The following is an 18596-nucleotide window of genomic DNA, read 5'->3' as shown; positions in this document are numbered from 1 at the left end:
GCTGCCAAAGCAGCTCTGACCCATCAAGGCATGGACTCTGCTAGACAGCTGAAGATGTCCTGTGGTGTCTGGCACAAAGATGTTAGCAGCAGATCCTTTAATTCCTGTAAGTTGCTGTTCCTGTAAGTGGAGCCTCCATGGATCGGATTTGCTTGTCCAGCTCATCCCACAGATGCTCGATTGGATTGAGATGTGGGGAAACTGGAAGCCGAGTCAACAGCTCAAACTAATTGCTGTGTAGGCTACACACCCTATAGCATTAAAGAAATATAAAACACAAAGAAATAAAGCAAGATGAAAACAAATGAGAACAAAAAGACGGTCCCTGTGAGCTAACATTTGACAACAGAGGGATGGAAAAACTAAACTTCCATTTAACAGAAAGAGTTCTTTGAGCTCAGATTGTCCCCAGTCTATGGGCAGCACAAAGTGCATTAAGTCTTTTTGAGTATGATGCTAAAGGCTTGGCACACTAGTTTTGGGCAGTTTCTCACAATCTTCTTTGCAGAATCTCTTGAGCTCCATCACGAATGATGAGGAACGTCTGTGCACATCCGTTTTCAGATATGTCTACCACTCAAGTATGTTCACAGAGTGGGCCTGAAATTGCTCCTTTGTTATTTTGGCTTAGGGTCCTGCTGGAAGATGAAGCGTCACCTCAGTCTGAGGTCCAGAGAGATCTGGAGCAGGATATCTTCATGGATGTCTCTTTATGTTGCTGTATTCATTGTTGCCTCAATCCTGACTAGTCTCAGTCCCAGTTCCTGCTGCTAAAAAACATCCCCACATCATGATGTTGTCACCACCATGCTTCACTGTAGGGATGATATTGGGCAGGTTATGAACAGTGCCTGGTTTCCTTCAGGCATGACACTTGGCATTCAGACCAAAGACTCTAATCTTTGTTTCATCAGTCCAAAGAATTTTGTTTCTCATGGTAGGAGAGTCCTTCAGGTGCCTTTTGGAAAACTAGTTTTACTGAGAAGTGACTACTCTGTCTGGCCACTCTGCCATACGGGCGTGATATGTTCTATATGTATCAGTCAGGTTGGTCGGGCTGTCAGCTCCAGGAAGAGTCCTGGTGAGTTCAAATTTCTTCAGTTTATGGATGGTGGAGGCCACTGTGTTCACTGGGACCTTCAGTGCAGTAGAAACTTTTCTGTACCCTTCCCTAGATCTGTGCCTTGATATAATTCCTTGGACTTCACGGCTTGGTTTGTACAGTGACATGATCAGTCAGCTATGGGACCTTATATAAACAAGTGTGTGCCTTTCCAAATCATGTTCAATCAACTGAATTTACCACAGGTGGACTCGAGTCAAGTTTTAGAAAAGTCTAGCAGATGATCAGTGGAAACAGATCAACTGAACACACCTGAACTAGCGTTTGAGTGTCCTGGCAACAGCAATGCTTTATTTCTGTATAATAGAACATGTACCCTAACTGATCTGTGACCATGCAGTCCCATACATAACAAACTGAGACACAGTTTTGGGGGTTTTTTTTAATGCATTTACAAGAATTTCAAGCATACTTTTTTTATTTAGTCACTACAGGGTTGTGTGTAGAATTTTGAGGTAAAAATGAATTTGCAACCTTGCACTGTTATATCATAGCAATGACCTCCATAAATACAGTACTAGTGTGTTCATTGAAATGCCTCTTTTTGATAGTTTTCCGTCTGGCTCTGGTGACTGAGGTGATCAGCCCATCAAAGAAAACACAAAAATGATTAGACAGGGCTTCATTCACCACGACATTAATAAAAGTAATACTAAGGTCATCACCATGAAATTATCATAACTGAATCAAAAGTACGTTTTTACAAAAACCTGTCTACCAACGAAACCAAAAAAAAGTTTTCCCTGAAGGACACCTCCAACAGTCCAGGTTTGATTTACAGTCGTTGTCTTAAAGATCAAAGAGGTGACACCACATTATTGTATTTTTTCTCAGATTACCAAAATGATGCAGGAACAAAAATCTTATAGGTTCTCCCACTAATTAATCTAATCAGATGTTAATACTTAAAATAGGCAAGGTTTTAAAAGAAAAGAAAAGAAGAGAAAAGAAAAGAAAAGAAAAGAAAAGAAAAGAAAAGAAAAGAAAAGAAAAGAAAGAATAACAAACAATAAAAGTGTGGTTTTAGTGTATTGTAAAAGAGGCCAGTCTGTACTCAAACAGAAATCATATGATGCCATTTATATTTACTGCCTGAAATGTCCACCATTGACAGCAGATCGTTTCTGTGGAAGTTTCTGTGGGTGTTATTCCACCTTACATCCAACAGAGGGAGCCACTGTGCTCTGTTTGAGAATTGTCCACCGAATCACCAGGTATGTGCTATCATATGCTTGGACAACTAAATGCTGGAGGTGTGTGGTTGAGACGAAGTAGTTGCAGACGACTGCGCTGCAGTCAGATTTCCTCTTTTTTATTTATTGGTACAGGCAGTAAATAAAAACACATATCTTTATCTTTCTTATACGAATACTTAAAGTATACCTATAGTAGTAGGTTTACTAAATTAAGTTCTGGAGCTATCTAAAAAACAATCCTGATTTACCATCAAAAGAAAAAAAACAGATTTTTGAACTGCAGTAATTATGATTGCTTTGTGGATTTGATTGAGCAACATACTCTCTTTGTTCACCAGAGGCACTAAATATTTGAATGGAAGAATTTTTTTCACAAGTCATAGCAGGAAGAACGGGACTAATTATGAAGATTAATTATGGCTTCACCTCCAAACTTTCTCCGAACTGTGGCTTACAGAGCATGAAAGTGATCGTTGCGCACAAACAGACATATTCAGCCTTGAAAACATGGCAGCGAACATACGTTATAAGTAGCAAACCCATAGTTGGATACCACGGGGTTGCATATGTCAGTTTTTTGCCACCACAAAACTCTGATTAAACAAAGTGAGTTGGTATGAATGTGTTTGTTTTATCATCTGAAAGTTGTTCATGTGGGATGAAAATTTTAGAATTAGGGCTATCTGGTGTTTCCAGAAGTGTTTTCAATATTGATCTTTAACTTTCCTAAATTGATATTAGGAAGATTTTTTGCACATTCATGAAAAATCACAATAAATCAAGATCAACACTGTGTCAACAGCAGTAAACCAAACCAAGACTGTTAGACTTGCACTAGCCCGTTTTCCTGTAAACCTGGTTCTGCCTGATTAACCACTTAGGCAAAGACAGAATATTGGATTTAATTTATCCACTACTTTTCTATGAAATGAGACTACGCACTATTCATTTGCCCTGCTACACATTCATTCAGAGTCTTACAGATACCTGGAAGCTCTCCTGGAAAACTGGTCTCCTTTTGACTACTTTGTACTTCAAAAGTACAACAATGGTTTAACAGATGGAGTCAAATTTAGATGCAACCTAACATTTGGACCTGTGGTGACATCTATGGTGGAGTTGTTTAAATTGCAGATAAGAATCGACAGCTTGAAACATTCTGCGAAGCGATGCAAGATAAACTCAAAGAAAGGGCAGACGCTGTGTGGGCATGGGCTGTAATGTACGCAGTTGCTACAAAAACATGTGAAAACAGGGCAAGGCACAAGAATCAGATATTTATATCTTTTTTCTCTCTCTTTTTTTTCACTACCTGAGTTGCCCAGTACTTGTCCCAACAGCAACAAAGAATGCTTCATATGAAGGCATGCAAAAACAAATTCCAAAACTTCAGGCAGACCGTTCCAGAAAAGAAGTGAGTCCCTCTGTGCTCTTGTGGAAGTTTACAGTTGCACACCCTGTACTACTAAAAACTGCAGACGAAAGGATTTTTACTTATCCCAGATATGCTCTCTTACTCGTATTCTTCCAAGGCAAATACTCTTTCTCTTTGTAGTTAAGATGTCTACTGGCATGCTTCTCCATCTTCTGGCGTAGTATCCCCATCACTGAAAAGAGCTCTCCTTACACTGTAAACTTTCCAAACAAAGGCTTTCTCCTTGACCTGTCTGTGGAGGAGATTTCACAGACTTCACAGGTAATAATAGGTGGAAAAAACTATTCTTTGGTGTCATGTTAGTTATGAATTTCATACCTTTGCACTGTGGTATAACATAAAACACAACATTCAGATTCTGTATTGTGCTTGTTAAATAAAATAATTCACAGTCAAAACACAATTTGCTTTCCTCGTGATCATACAGGTTTTTGGGCGGGAAATATGCCATCGGTACAAGCGTGCTGACACCATCAAATGTATTCTAAGAATTAAGACTAAATCAACAAAGCAAATTATTAATTACAATAATTAGTTTTTAATTGCTTTTTGTTACAAAATGATCAAATTTAGTTACAGGTGATATTTCTTTTTTCATTTTTATGCAGTATTCAAGGTGTCGTGTCAGGTTGCATCCACATCCACAGCATGTCTCCGAAGTAAACAGCCTGTAGCATATTAACCCTCCTGCTGTCTTGAAGATATCCTCATTTAATAATTTAATATTTAATAATAATTTGGAATGACACCAACTTATCTTGCTCTTCGCTTTTTTTCTGTCATTCACTTTAAAGATGGGGAAGTGCTCTGTTATGCACACATGGTGATGAACTTTGTGATTTGTGCCCATAGTTAAATATTCATTAGACAAATTCATTATCATAATCATGATAATCATATCAGCTGTGTGGATTGGAAAGACTTGAGGGATAGTGTTTTGATGATTATGATGATGAACATAGAAGAACAAGTACAATATTCCACTTTATAAAATTAATTATATTACGCTTTTTTTCACTATTGCAAAAGTCTTTTTCTCTGGTTTTAATGTGCACCAGTGGTTTAGACGGGCTCGTACTAAATGATTTGTGAGTTTGTAAAAACATTCTGTAATAGAGCTCAAGTGAACAGGCCATAAATACCTTTTATATGATAAATTTATGAGATAAGAAGCGGGATTAAAAATTCTGGCTGAAGCAGCTGGGATAGCGTTGGGGTCTGTTGTCAGCAAATTAAAAATATGTGAAGAACTTGCAAGTCTTCCCTATAATTAAATGATACTCCAGGGATGCGGAGGATTTACGGAATATAAAACAGAGCAGAACGCTTTTTCTGGATCCTAACTGGGGTGTTCAGAGACATGGGATGGATTCCTGGCTCAATAGGATTAAAATGTGAAATGATAAAGGCAGTGGAGTCATCTGCTTAATTTGACAGAACAAATAAATAAGTAAAAGATGGGGTAAATAGCACAGTTGTTGCTGATTTGTCGGCTGCACATCCATTATGTGACTCTCCCTTTCCACCACATCCCAAAGGTGCTCAGTTGGATTGAAATCTGGACACTCTGGAGGCTGTTTGTGCAAAATGAACGCATTGTCATATTAAGAATCTAGTCTGAGATGATATGAGCTTTGTGACGCTGCATGTTATCCTACAGAAAGAAGCAATCAGACGATTTGTACAAAAACAAAAGACATCATCAGCAATAATGCTCAGTTGGTGCCAAGTAGTCCAAAAAACTCCAAAAACATATCCTCCACAGTGACTCTACCATCGGAATTTTGCAGCAGAAATCAAGACTCATTAGACCAGAGTATGTTTCGCCAGTCTTCTATTGTCCTATACTGGTGAGTGCGTGTGATTTGTAGCTCGTTTCCTGTTCTTAGCTGATGGAAGTGGCACCTGATGTGGTGTTCTGCTGCTGTAGCTATATCCTCTTCTGCATACCTCGGTTGTAACAACAGATTATTTGAGTTACTGTTGTCTAATATTCAGACAAGATCCCCATGCCAACAACAGTCACTCCATATACAAAGTCACTTATATCATCTTTCTTCACTGATGCTCAGTTTGAACATGGATTGAGTTGCTGTGTGTCTTGGCTAAACAGATGCTTGCATTTGCAGTTGAGCAGTGTCTCTAATAAAGTGTCTGCTTGTTATATACCCAAAAAAAAAAAAAAACTGACAACAAAAAAAAGTTTGGGGCAACTGAGAAACTTTGAAAAAAAAAACAAACTTTATTAATTTAACAAGCATACAAAACAACAAATCATTTTCTTCAAACTACCAATGCAGTTTCAGTGCAATTCCAAAATATACATTTTCAGCAGGGCATGTTAATCAAAGTTATTCACATCCAGACACAGCCATTTAAATAGTTCTTCTGATTATCATTTGACAATTGTCCTAGCCAGAGGAAGCTCACGAGTAATACCTTCTTGAGGTAAAACTGCACACATTCAGTCTTTAAATGTACAAAACAAAGCACTACACAATTAAATATTAAATACAGAAACAGAAACATAAGTACTACAGCACAAAACAAAACAAGCAGTTGTAAACAAATTTTGTAAACAAAAAAACCCCAAAGTAAGTATGTGGTGATAGATATTTGGTTTGTGGATATAATAAATACCTAGCTGATGCACTGTATGGTATCCACACAGACAGTATTTGGTGTGAAAGTGTGACAGACTGTCAGTTATAATTTTTAAAAGGTGATAGATGTGGAAAATACAGAAAAAGTTTCCTCGTTTATGGGTGTATTTCCACAACTAAAGGCTATAGCATAGACAAACAGAGCCCAGTTAAACATTTAAAAAAAGCTGCTTCCTTTCTTCTCCTCTTCCTTCACATAAGAAGTGGGACATTCAACATTTGCTAATTTTTTCCTTTTTCTTTTTTAAAATAATGTTCACCGGCAACACAGGAAGTTGTCAATCATCCACAGAAACATTGTTACTTTAAGACAGGATCATAGTATTAGCAGGGCACAGCAGTGAAACAATAACAAGAGCTTAAGGATGGCACTGCGAAAAAGAGGCTTTGAGTTGAGTCTGTTGTGAATGGAGGATTTTGTAGCTTGCTGAGTAAATGGCCTGGTCACTCAGTGATGACAGGTTAATATACAGCAACAGCCCAGAGGTTACAGTTTAACAGAGGTTCATTTCAGTAAGGCTAAAATATTCAATTTTGGGAGCTTTGTAGCACTGGTTTAAGCATCATTTCAAACAGCTCACAAAAAAAAGTCAAAGGCTTTACTATAAATCAGGCGTCACATGAAGTAATTATCTTTCTAGACTAGGAGGCAATCTGTAAGTTAAACACTGATATGTCCCGTGATTCTTTGGAGTTCACTTTTTCCATCTCCTCATTTGCTACAGGTATGCTGCTACATAAAAAGTGAACAGTTGTGCGACAGAAACAGAGCTAGGACGCTTGCACCCATTTGAGCTCATGTTTTCACAATCTTGTTTCATGATCGGCATCCTTTTTTTAATTGTCACAAATGTAAGTGTTTGTTTATATTGAGCTATTTATTGTTTGAGCTCTGGGTGAATACTCCACTCAGCTGCTCCACAGGCTTGTGTGAAAGCACAACCCATTCATAGGTTAGTAAGTTAGTAAGGAACACTGCTACAGTCAGACTCGGGTGTTAAACACTTAAATGCTGCTATCACAAGTGTAGCAAACACTATTTCAACATCTCAAAATCCACCAATGACAGAAGAGCAGATTGTAAGGTAACCTAAATTAAATATGCCCTTTACGACCAAGGAACATAAATAGATACATCACTCTGTAATTGTGCTATTTCTTCAATATGAGGGATTCAAAAAGAATTCAAAGTTTCAGTTAGCGCCTTTTCATTAATTTGACAGCATCTGAGCATGTTAGCTTTGTGCCTGAATGAGCACTCCGATAACTTTTTAGCAAAAGTCGTGACAATAATTTTTCCGGGTAGAAAAAATTTGTGTCACATTCGACATGGCGTAAAACTGAATGCATGCCTCTGCTGCATCTGTGCGAGTTGAGTATCTCACGAGTTGATCCCAATAAGACAAAAATATTCTTGTATGATGCTTTTTTGCCATTCTTAATTCATAAGAAAGCTCTTTTTTCTTTACGCATCAATAGCTGCTGCCAATAATTCGACATATCACTCAAAATATTACAAACACACGTTTGTCTCTTTGTCAGTCCCCTTAGTATATCTTAATAAAACCGTGAGGAACATGAACGTAAAAGTCACCCATGTCTGAAGAACAGAATGCTGTCACTTTAACATTTTAATGTCCCATATCTGAAAAGGCCTCCAGAGATTAAAAGATTACCGTTAATAGATGTTTTACTTATTACAGCACATTCAACATAAAGATAAGTGCTATTAAAAAAAGGATATAGGTAAATTCCAGACCTCCTACCCAGAAAAATCTGATGATGTTAATGGTGTGAAAAAGCACAGCATTCACTGGTATGTACCATTAATTAATCACACCACACCCAACTTTTCATAAGGCTGATCAAAACAATGAGCTCTGAAAAGCAGAACACACTAGATTATGGAGTCTAGCTGTCTGTTATTTTCAATTTAATTCAGCTGCATGTTTTTTGTTTTTGTTTTTTTTTGTTTTTTTGTTTGTTAAAATAATAGCACACAAATTTACAAAAATGAGAGAAAGACTGAAAAGAATGTGTGAATGTGTGTGTCTGTGCTTTTAACAGTGAAAAGTGATCAGGAAAGGCATGGTCACAGGTTAAAGGGTAATTAAAACACTCAATTACGAGCACCAAAAGCTTCCCCTGTACCGCTCTCTTTGGGTTTAAACCTGCCAGTATTTACAGCCACACACCAAATCACTAATGTCAAGGCAGGTGTTCTCTGCCAGCTTATAGTGGGAAAACACCTGCTGTGACCCCACTTTTTTTCCCAGGTAGGGTCATAAGTGAACAATGGTTTAATCTTTCAGCCCACACAGAGTAGTACAGCAGGATTGCTGGTCCCATGTAACTGGGTGTTCATTTACCCTTTTGGTTCCTCTTCTTTTGTCTCATCCCAGCATGGATTATACACTTTTTTTCTTTTTTTAAATCTCCACCTCTCAAAAGCTGGCACTCCAGGTCTCTCACATTGTCCATATCCCACTCTACCTAATACACTCCTCCTCTGATGGGCTTTCTGATTCTTCATTCTCGCTGTCATCTAGCTCGGGAAGATCTCCCCAAAGGAGCAGATTAAGGCCTGCAGACACATGTGAAGGGGACTTATGAAGTCTTATGTACACATCTCATGGACTATGCAATTGCATAGCATTTCACTTTTATCAAAGGTGAGTTTATACTGACCCGTTGAATCCAGTCTGTTGAGAGTAGAAACAGCATCGCTATTGAACATCCAGAAGTGGCCGTTGTTACAGGAGAGCAGGCAGGGTTTGCAGGGGGCTACAACGTGATAGCCCACAACATTTCCACTAAAAGAGGGAGGGAGCGAGGATAAAGAAGAAACGTGAGTCAGCTATTTGCTGGGGGCACTTCTGAAAAGTGCCAACACTACTAGTGAGTTTCCATTATCTAACACATGTTTGTGTTTGCCCTGTGTACAATAACAAAAGCCCATGAACACAAATGAAACTCTATAAAGGTTCACTGTTTACTGTACTGTGTTGTGGTGTAAATATGATTTAAAATTAATATGTGCAGACATAAATGGCAATGGCTTTAATATTTATTTAACTGACATTTTTAAGTAAAAACAAGTATTTTCCGGTATCATTTGATCACTTGTGCTAAAGTGTATACAAGTGATATTGTGCTAAAGTGTATAAATTGTAATGTCGCTTTTCAAGCACTACCTAATGTTTAGTATAGCAACAGGCTCAAAAATAAAATAATCAGCATATAAACTTACAGTTGACAGGCCTGATTTGTACAGATATGTGTACATATGCAACTACCTGCTTGGTATCCTTTTTATGAATATCAACATATTATGTTTCCAAAGTAAACACTGCAAAGACGAAAAGGAATAATATAATATAATATATACCATTTGAGACATGCGATGTCTCTCAGTTTGCATTTACAGCTTTCAGTGGAGTAGCAGCTGGCCACAAAGTCAACAGTTCTGCGGGGAGGGTTCGTGCAAGGAGACACAAACACACCCATTAAAGGACAAAAACCACAACAACACACACACTCATTTTATATTGTCATACAACAAACCCTATTAATTGTAACGGCAGCTTGGCCAGAGCATTGCGGATCTCCTCCCATCGGTTAAGCAGACAGACATCACTTTGCCACAGTTTTGCCACTTGCCTTGGAAACCGACATAAACAAAAACTAGCAGCACTACTAAGAAAATTAGCTCTTACCTATTGGGAGGTATGTCAGTGGAAAACAGCTCGACCTCGGTGTCTGCAAGTAGCACTGCCTTCATGCCTCTCGTGCAGAGCAGGCTGTCACAAAATATGCAGTTCACCTGGGTCACACACTTGTTTTTAAAATTAGCGTTTGAAGTAGACATTGTTGTTTTGCTAAATGCGGTCTTCGCCCTTTTTTTCACGTTCTTTCTGCCTCCGGACAGCAAACGCAGAAAGGGAAAAAGAACCAGACACTGAGAATTCTCACTAACCGTTCACTTCGGTTTAATAAAGCTGTAAATTAACTTTGCAAGCGTCAACGCTAGCTCCAATGTCCTTGTGCAAACGTTTGCCTTTCCCTAACGATAAAACGGAAGGCAGCTAACGTTAGCTTGTGAAACGAACATACGGAGGGATATATATATATATTCTCGCGAAACCCGCTCTATATGTATAAAACAAGCTGTACTGTTAATTAATCCACGATATCGATGAACAACTGGCCTGTTTTCACGGCTTACTGGGCATCCATTCATGTACTTAACAGCTAACTAAATAGCTGTCAGCTTTGTTTACAACTTCCTGATATTTAACGGGACTTCCTTAAACTATCTTTAAAAGACCCCATACGCTATTTTGATTGGATGTAAACTTTATAGTAACCAACGCTATTGGTCAAATTCATTACGGATTCTGAATGCGATTGGGTAAAAATTCAAGTTGACGAACCCTGATTCAAAATTCTGAAAAAAGCTGATTGGTGGACTTGAATGTCGTTCACGTGTGACCGTTTGACCAATCGTGGTGGAGTGGTAGGTATGAGGCGGGGTCGTAGTTTAGTCAGTGTAAAAGAAAAAGAAAGTTGACGTAGTAATAGGCTGAAGATGGAATGCATTTTAATATATGTATACAGGTATTCTGTTCTTATAAAGGCTGAATTTATGAATGAATGTATGTATGTATTCACAACTAGCGTGTTACAGTTTAAGGGTTAGAATGTATATCTATTTACGCTAGTGTTCATAGCTAAATAAAGCACGAGGCTCTCTTACTTCAGCCACATTTTCAGTGGTCTTCTCCTAAATATTGAGGTGTTCCTCTCCCAACACATTTAAACTAAGCTCAACTAGGCAAATAAATACCCGTCGGTCCTGCAGCATGCAAGCTAAAGGCTTGCTGTAGCAGATTTAGTTGTATCTACTCAAACGTGAATGTGTGCATCCATGCCTGTCCTGCGCACTGGGGGCTGACCAGCAGCCAGCCCCTCCATCTCTCCAGTTGGTTTCTTCTTTCTCACTTCAGGAGGTGGGTAGTGGAAGAGAGGGCAGCACTTTAGACAAGCACACGGGCAGCAGTGAGATCGAGATTCGCTCGGAGCAAGTAACAAAAGAAAAAACTTTCCAAAGTGCTGAGTAAGAAGTTAATCGGGTTTTTTTTTTTTTTTTTTTTTGTAAAGGGAATGACTCTCCTTTCTCATGAAGCTGTTGGCACCATTACTCTTGAGGAGGCGGTGAGGCGCGGCGTCGGAAAGGAGCACACAGCAGCAGCAGCGCCAAACTCACAATGCGCCCTGAGTGAGCAGAGGCAGGGAGACAATACTTATCCACGGGAACACTGAAGAGCTGTAAATATCTCATTTTGGCTGTTTTGTTTCTTTTTTCCTTTTTTGAAAAACCGGCTCCAGATTGACAATCCTTCCATCTACGGCTGATTTGTTGAATTATTAAGAGAAATTTGACTTTACTGCGAGGACAAGTGGTTGATCTCCAAACTCAGCCATGACGTCTCCAGCGAAATTCCGAAAAGACAAGGAGATCGTGGCCGAATATGAGACTCAAGTTAAAGGTAAAACTTTTCAAAGCCCCTCAGATGTTTTCATGCAGCACAACCCGGAGAGATTTAGCGTTAAATCTGTGTTTACTTTACTGCGTGCTGTGTTTGATCTGACTTGGCGTAATGCTTCCCATTTTTTCTGTTACCCTCACCTCTCCTATCCTACCATATCCTATCAGGCGTAAAGGACAGACTTGCCTTTGCATTTCACCAACCATTCGAGAAGGTTGTCATTGTGCAGACGTGGCGGATCACTTTTTGTGTGTATAAATAATGGCAATCATAAATGGTACATGATGATCAGCGTGCCCCCAAGCGTGTGATCGCTCTCCTTTAAGGCAACGCGCCGATGGCCAACAAAAGGCGAAAGGAAACGCTCACAAATCAGAGGTGTCGTCCAGATGTGGTCTCACCCCGGCCTCCTATCAAAGCATACGTTAAGGTGATGTGTGTATGTTTGCGTAGAGGACCCGCAGGGCTGAGGTTTCGACACTGCACAAGGCAGGGCGTTTTCTTTCCCCTTCTGCGTCTCCTGCGTGTCTGTGCTGCTGCTGTGCACCGGCACCGCTCACTCACGCGTTAAACGCAGACTGCAATTAAATGATCGATTTGTGCCCTGGCTTGTTCATCGATCGCAGTTCATCGGTGCAGCTTCTGCCGGTGATCAAGGACACGAGAGGGCTGGGAGAGCAGATTGTAGCTGTTAGGAAGGATCGTTTGAGTTGTTAACTAGTCGCTAGCTGATTGTTGTGTTTGTTGTTTTTTTTTGTCCTGTCATCAGGCAGCACACACTGTCACTCAGAGTGACAGTGTGTGCTTATCAGATCTTGGGGGGTGAGGGGTTGTGTGGTATGTACTTGAGGCTGGAGAGGGAAGGAACAGGCTCAGAGGTACCAGGAAGGGAAGGGGAGTGGGTGTTACAGCATGTTTGCACTGTTACTGCAGTGCCAGATGACTAGATAAGATGGGCCACTGCTTGGCTTATCCCCCAACACCACCACCACCATGACTGCTTGATTCTTATTTCCATTTCAAAAGAAGACACCAGCCCACTTCACGCCCTCGCCTCTTTACTGGCACCTGTCAGCACTCCTCTTCTGCCGAAGAAATTCCCCATGGCGTTCTTTGACAAAGCTTGATAGTCAGTAAGGAACAAAATACTTTTGAAGCGTTATCGAAGATCACAGGGTTGTTAAACAGGAATTACTGGTGTCAATGCACATATGAGTGGCAAACACAAGGAAGAGCGCTCGTCGAGTGTCTCAGTGAGGTGTGGAGCAACGGAAAGCAGACAAAACACACCTTTGATGTCCCCGTTGGCATAGATTTAACAAGTTTATGGAACCTCAGGTCATTGAAGCTAGTCATCCATAAGCTGTTGTTTATTTGAGCAGTTGAGGTAATAAGCTGAGGTTTATTTTAGACCTCTCAAACCTTTCCTTTCAATATTCTTTATTTTATTTTTCTGACACTAAATCTGCAACAAATCCTGGCAGAGGTTTGATTTGGCGATGCACTAAAACAGGTATTTCTGGCATCTGAACAAAACACCAGAGTAATTCAGGGTAACCTGGCTCACAGTTAACCATTTCTTCCTTCTTTGCTTCATTTGAAAACTTTACCTGGCATCACAGTGGCATTAGCGCTGTTGTCTCTGTGTCCTTTTAGACTGCTGTTTATGCCCAGCGGCACGTGTAAAGACTTTCTGTCTGTGCTGTTTTGTGGGCACTGTCTGCTGTGTTTGTCAGACTGTGGACTTAATGTTTGCCCATCGACCCTCTGCATTGATTCCTCCTGTCACTTACCTCACTGCTCCCCATCCTATCTAGAATGAACTGATTATAGGGTAAACCTGTGCATCCTCGTATCTATTTGAGGTGTGTGTGTGTAGAGATGCATCGAGATGCTGTCTCTTCTGTGACATTCCCAACAGCATGCCTTCACTACAGCCTGTCATTACCCTGTGCGCTGCTGCTGCTAAAGACTCCCTTGTAGAAAGCATCAGGCAGCTCTCACTCTTTTTCTCTCTGTTTGCTAACGCGTGTCTGTCTTGTTTTCCAAATCTTCGCTAGATCCGCTCTACAAATTTCAGTCCTGCTAGCCAAGAAGGGCTCATGTGTACCTGCATGACTCCGCTATTATCAGGCAGAAGAGATAGACCTTACATGTCGCAGCCATGCACTGCAGCATCATGGGGAAAATGAATTTAAATCCTCCCCAGATGACATTCATGAAGCTCTGCAGGAAGAGAGGGAGAGGCATGAATGCTCACGCTCTCACTGATGAGTGTGCTTGACAGTGTTTGTCAAGCACACGGTGAATGGATTTCTGCTGATTATTCTGGCTCATTAGCTACTATAAATTTGTGTTTGTGGCCTGTGGTTTATTGTGTCTACAGACTGGTCACACTTCTGCAGTATTGTCATACATACGTACAATGATCATCTGTGCCATCATACTGTGTTCTAGCACAGTTGTTACTTGGTGGAAATAGAGACGGTATCCACGTGTTATGTAGTTTTAGTATTCCATGCAACATTAGGCAGTATTAGGCAGAAAAAGATGAAAAATCATCAAAAGCTCTGGTGAGATTTTGAGATTATTTGTCCCCTTTATATGGCTCAGTGTTTTAAAGCTTAAAATACACACAGTAACTGGTGACTTTGACTTTTACAGATGGAAAATACTTGTATTTGACATTATGATTTGTAATGCTCTGTATTCTTTTGATTACGAAAAAATGATGTTGTGACTCGATACCACAGGCACGGCGATGTCAGTAGACGTGGTCACCTCATCTGTTGACAGGGTACCTGAATAAGGTTTTAAATGCACACCGGCGCTCGAATGCTGTCATCTCTTTGTCTTTGTTATTTCACACAGACAGAGTCCTGATATTCTAATATTGGATTCTGGCTGATGAAAGGAATTTTCCTACTTGGTTTGGAAGAGGGTGTGTGTGTGTGTATATAAGTGCCTGAAGAGAGGCACACACACACACACAGACAGATGTGCTGAGAAGTAAAAGACAGACAGAAAGAGAATCAGGAATGGAGAAAGAGGAAGAGAAAATACGACATATTTGCAGAGGGATAGAGAGGTTATGACTTCAGAGTATTGAGTTTTTTGGGAACTTTAATTTTAAAAAAAGCACTTTAAGTAGATCTTTCTATTGTAATTTTAAAAATCCACACGTGTTTGCAGGCAGGTAAACGAGGGTTAGGGTGAACGCCTGTCAATGTGTGTCGACCAAACACTACAGAGCAACTTCCTATATTCCAGTGGCAGCTTTTAATATCAGGAGCAAGAAATATTTCAGTGGAAAATTAAGGTGTGCCGAGTCTTTTAACAGATGTTTCATTTTTCAAATGCATTTTGGCTCAGCCCTTAAGCAGCTGTCGGTGTTTTACACATCTGGGAATGTTAATAACTATCTGCCTTTGTTGCCACTGATCAATTTTGATTGGCCGTGGTGTTTTTGTGGTCTGCTGAAAAAAAAAAATACAAAAAGGGTACGAGTGGCCATTCAATTTGACGTCGAACTGAATAACTGTTGTTGAGTTTTAGAGTAAATACTGAGAGACCCATTTAAAGAAACAGTATCCTTACTTTACTTACTTTAATAAGCTCAGTCATCTCTGCAAGTGTGATGTGTGTCTGTCTATGTGTACATATAAACTGCGTGTTTACGGTTGCCAGAGAAACATATGATTTAGGATAAATGGCTGCTTTCACTAGCACACAATAGGAAAGGTGGTGTCACAGCAAGAGGTTATATCTGCATGACTGTGGCTCTCTGTCTTTGTTTTATGTTAGGTTCTGTGCTTGGCCTGTATTTCTCTTTGCGACTCCATTGTTGTTGAGTGATGTTTATTTGAAGAGAAGGTGCAGGGACAGTGTGGCGATCTCTGTTTTGTCTTTATCGACGTTAAGGGGCAGAAGGAAAAGTGAAACGACACTTGAAACACTGACCCACTTTTGTGATGGCTTTCATATCAAATGGTTTGTACTATGAACCAGGAATCAGGGTTAAGCTCTTAACTACTGCTTACTGACCAGTCAAGTTTAGTTGAAGGTCTTGCAAACCATAGTAAGACACTGTAGGCTTTTTAGCGAATGTCTTCACCTTTTGGCTGTACTGCAGGAACATCAGGTCTAGATTCTTAAATGGTATGAACTTGCTGGGAAGCCAACATTTCAAACATTTAATTGTTCTATATGTCACATTTATTTTGTGGCATGGCAAGTGGAAAATGGAGAGTTCCAAGTTCTTTAGGCTACTGGACTTTATAAAAGATAGTTAAAGCCTACTTATGGTTTTAAATAATGTTTTTTTTCCTCATATCTGTTATTTCAGTTGATAAACTGAGTCTGAAATGGTTATTATGTGTTACAAGAACATGTCTAGGTGTCATATCAGTTTAACAGTAAACAAAATTATAACCTGTTGCTTAATGACAGGGAAGTGATAGCAATAATCTATTAACTCAGTCTGTGGTTTTTGGTGCTGTTTTCCTCATATTTGTTTAGGATTATAGTTTGCTCTTCTTTTGGCTCCTCATTCCTAGATTCTGAAAACCTGGGTTTACTCATTGACCTTATAACCAGTGTCATTTGACCACTTGGCGTGACTGTGGTTAAGTTTAGTTAAGTCAGATGATGAAAAGATATCCTGGTTGTGTTGAACTTGTTTGCAGCACAGGCCCTGTTTGTGGGTGTGTGGTTGTGAGGACGAGGAAAAGCTTCGTGTGTGATCTTTTTAACGTCTGGCTAACTAGAGCTTGACTGCATTGACTTAGTGGTGCAATTATCAACCGTGAGTCAGTCACACAAGTCTCTGCCATTATTTGGCATATCCTGTGTCAGTGTTTGTGTGTGTGTGTTTATTTATCAGTGTGTGTTGGTATAATGGGGCAGAGGAGGGGGGCCTTGGATTTGAATGTTGTATTGTAAGCTGACTAAAAATGCTGACAGAGCTTAAAATAATCACTCAGGAAGGATGTTTGTGTGCAACTTAGGTTTCGGGGGCCAGGACACACAGGGATCATACAGGAGTGTGTGAAGCTTCCTGTTTGGATCCATGGCTTTGTGTTTGGGCAAAGGAAACAAATGTCTTTCATACACACACACATGCTGTGACCGTGATTCATGCGTGAGGGTCGTTTTCCCTGCAGTTACCGTATTTGCCTTTCATCATATAAAAGAATGGAGAGAAAGATTTTTAAAAAGAAGTTTATATATATATATAAATCCTCAGTTCTCTTTGCAAAGTCACAATAGAGCAATCTGTTCCAAACCAGGTGTCCCACTGTCCTTTCAGTTCTGTGTGTGTGTGGGACAGTGCGCAGTAGCAGTCGTCTTGTGCCATGTCAGTGGCAGACATAACGTGGCTGAAAAATCGCATTGATTTTCTGTTCCCGTTTGCTTGTCTGCTTCCCCATTCTTCACTATTCAGTATGACAATTTACTGTGAGGCTCCTGCGGCACCTGAGAGAAAACACACAGCATTAAATTGACTAACTCTGTAAGTGCTGATCTGGCCTCATTCAGTGCAGACACACACAAATGTAAACACAGATCACTAGTAAGTGAGTGTTTTGTTGCGATGTGGACCGAGATGTCTCACCGACAACGCAGCCGAGTGCTGAGAGATAACAGAGGAATGTCTGTTTCTTACCTGGTGCAGTAGCAGATCTAAGATGTGACAGCTCATTAATGTCTGTGACAGAGAGATGATGACATGTACGGTGCTTTAAAGTGAATGATAAACACAAGAAATAAAATAGCTGTTAGAGGGGCCAAGTGGGTAAGGACAGAGGTCATCTAGTCATCTAGATGACTGCTGTTCACTACTGCCAGATGTTCCAGATGCAAGGATTGGGCAACAGATGTTGTGTTTGCCCTGGTTGGCTACTCCCGACAGTTTGGCTGATACCCCTATACAAGGCCAACAGTGCTGAGGCATGCTGTGATTGGCTGAAATCTTCCCTCCCTCTTTTCAGGTGCCCTTTTTTTGAAGAGCTGCTTGTGTGTGTGTGCGTGTCCATGTGTGTGTTTGGGTGCACCTGAACTTAATTTGTTTGTCTGGTCAATATGTTGCCTCGTTTGTGACATTTTGAAACATGTGGAAGCTATTTGTTCATGCAGAACGAACACACACACACACACACACACACACACACACACACACACACACACACACACACACACACAGATGAAACCTTGCAGACTTTGTTGTTACCTGCTGTAGATTTTGTTTTTGCATAATTTCAACTGTAGCATTCCACCCAGACAGTTGGGTTTTGTAAGCTGATGAAGCTGAACAGTGTTGTGTTGGAGAAGTTACTACTTGCCTATGTTTGTGCATGTGCAGGCAATACGTTTCAAATCTTTTTTTGTAATATTGATCTGCTTTGGGTTTTTTTATTGCTGTATCATATATTTCCAAGAAACTCAACAGATAAACTTTCTGTAGATAAAATAACCAGATGGAAGCGCTTGATTGTGGCTGATACTGAAATTACTAGATATGCAATCGGTGTCGAATCACACTTCATTACAAACCAGTAATGACATAAATCTGTCTTTTTTTTAACCAGAGATATGGAGTAGATGGTTACCTTAGAATAAAACAGCTGGCAT

General features: G+C 40.1%; 2 protein-coding genes across 2 annotated transcripts in view; one reads left to right on the top strand and one right to left on the bottom strand.

Annotated features, from left to right (window-relative positions):
- Positions 1-5040: 5040 nt before the first annotated feature.
- On the bottom strand, positions 5041-10741 carry LOC146518741 (protein FAM72A). Its single transcript, XM_085158737.1, has 4 exons — positions 10134-10741; positions 9806-9883; positions 9106-9230; positions 5041-9001 (listed from the first exon to the last, which is right to left on the bottom strand). Exons 1-4 carry the CDS (start codon positions 10283-10285, stop codon positions 8907-8909), a joined length of 450 nt encoding a protein of 149 aa, XP_085014863.1. The 5' UTR covers positions 10286-10741; the 3' UTR covers positions 5041-8906.
- A 265-nt stretch (positions 10742-11006) lies between these two features.
- srgap2 (SLIT-ROBO Rho GTPase activating protein 2) overlaps positions 11007-18596 on the top strand; it is a 63809-nt gene continuing 56219 nt past the window's right edge. The window contains exon 1 of the mRNA XM_085158728.1: positions 11007-11966. Coding sequence (XP_085014854.1) covers positions 11900-11966 — 67 coding nt within the window. The 5' untranslated portion in view covers positions 11007-11899. The remainder of the gene's footprint in view (positions 11967-18596) is intronic.

The sequence above is a fragment of the Neolamprologus multifasciatus genome, chromosome 5 (genome assembly GCF_963576455.1).
Source record: "Neolamprologus multifasciatus chromosome 5, fNeoMul1.2, whole genome shotgun sequence".
In the NCBI taxonomy this organism is placed as follows: domain Eukaryota; kingdom Metazoa; phylum Chordata; class Actinopteri; order Cichliformes; family Cichlidae; genus Neolamprologus; species Neolamprologus multifasciatus.
Note: the sequence above shows the minus strand (reverse complement) of the source record. Positions and strands in the feature narration are given on the sequence as shown.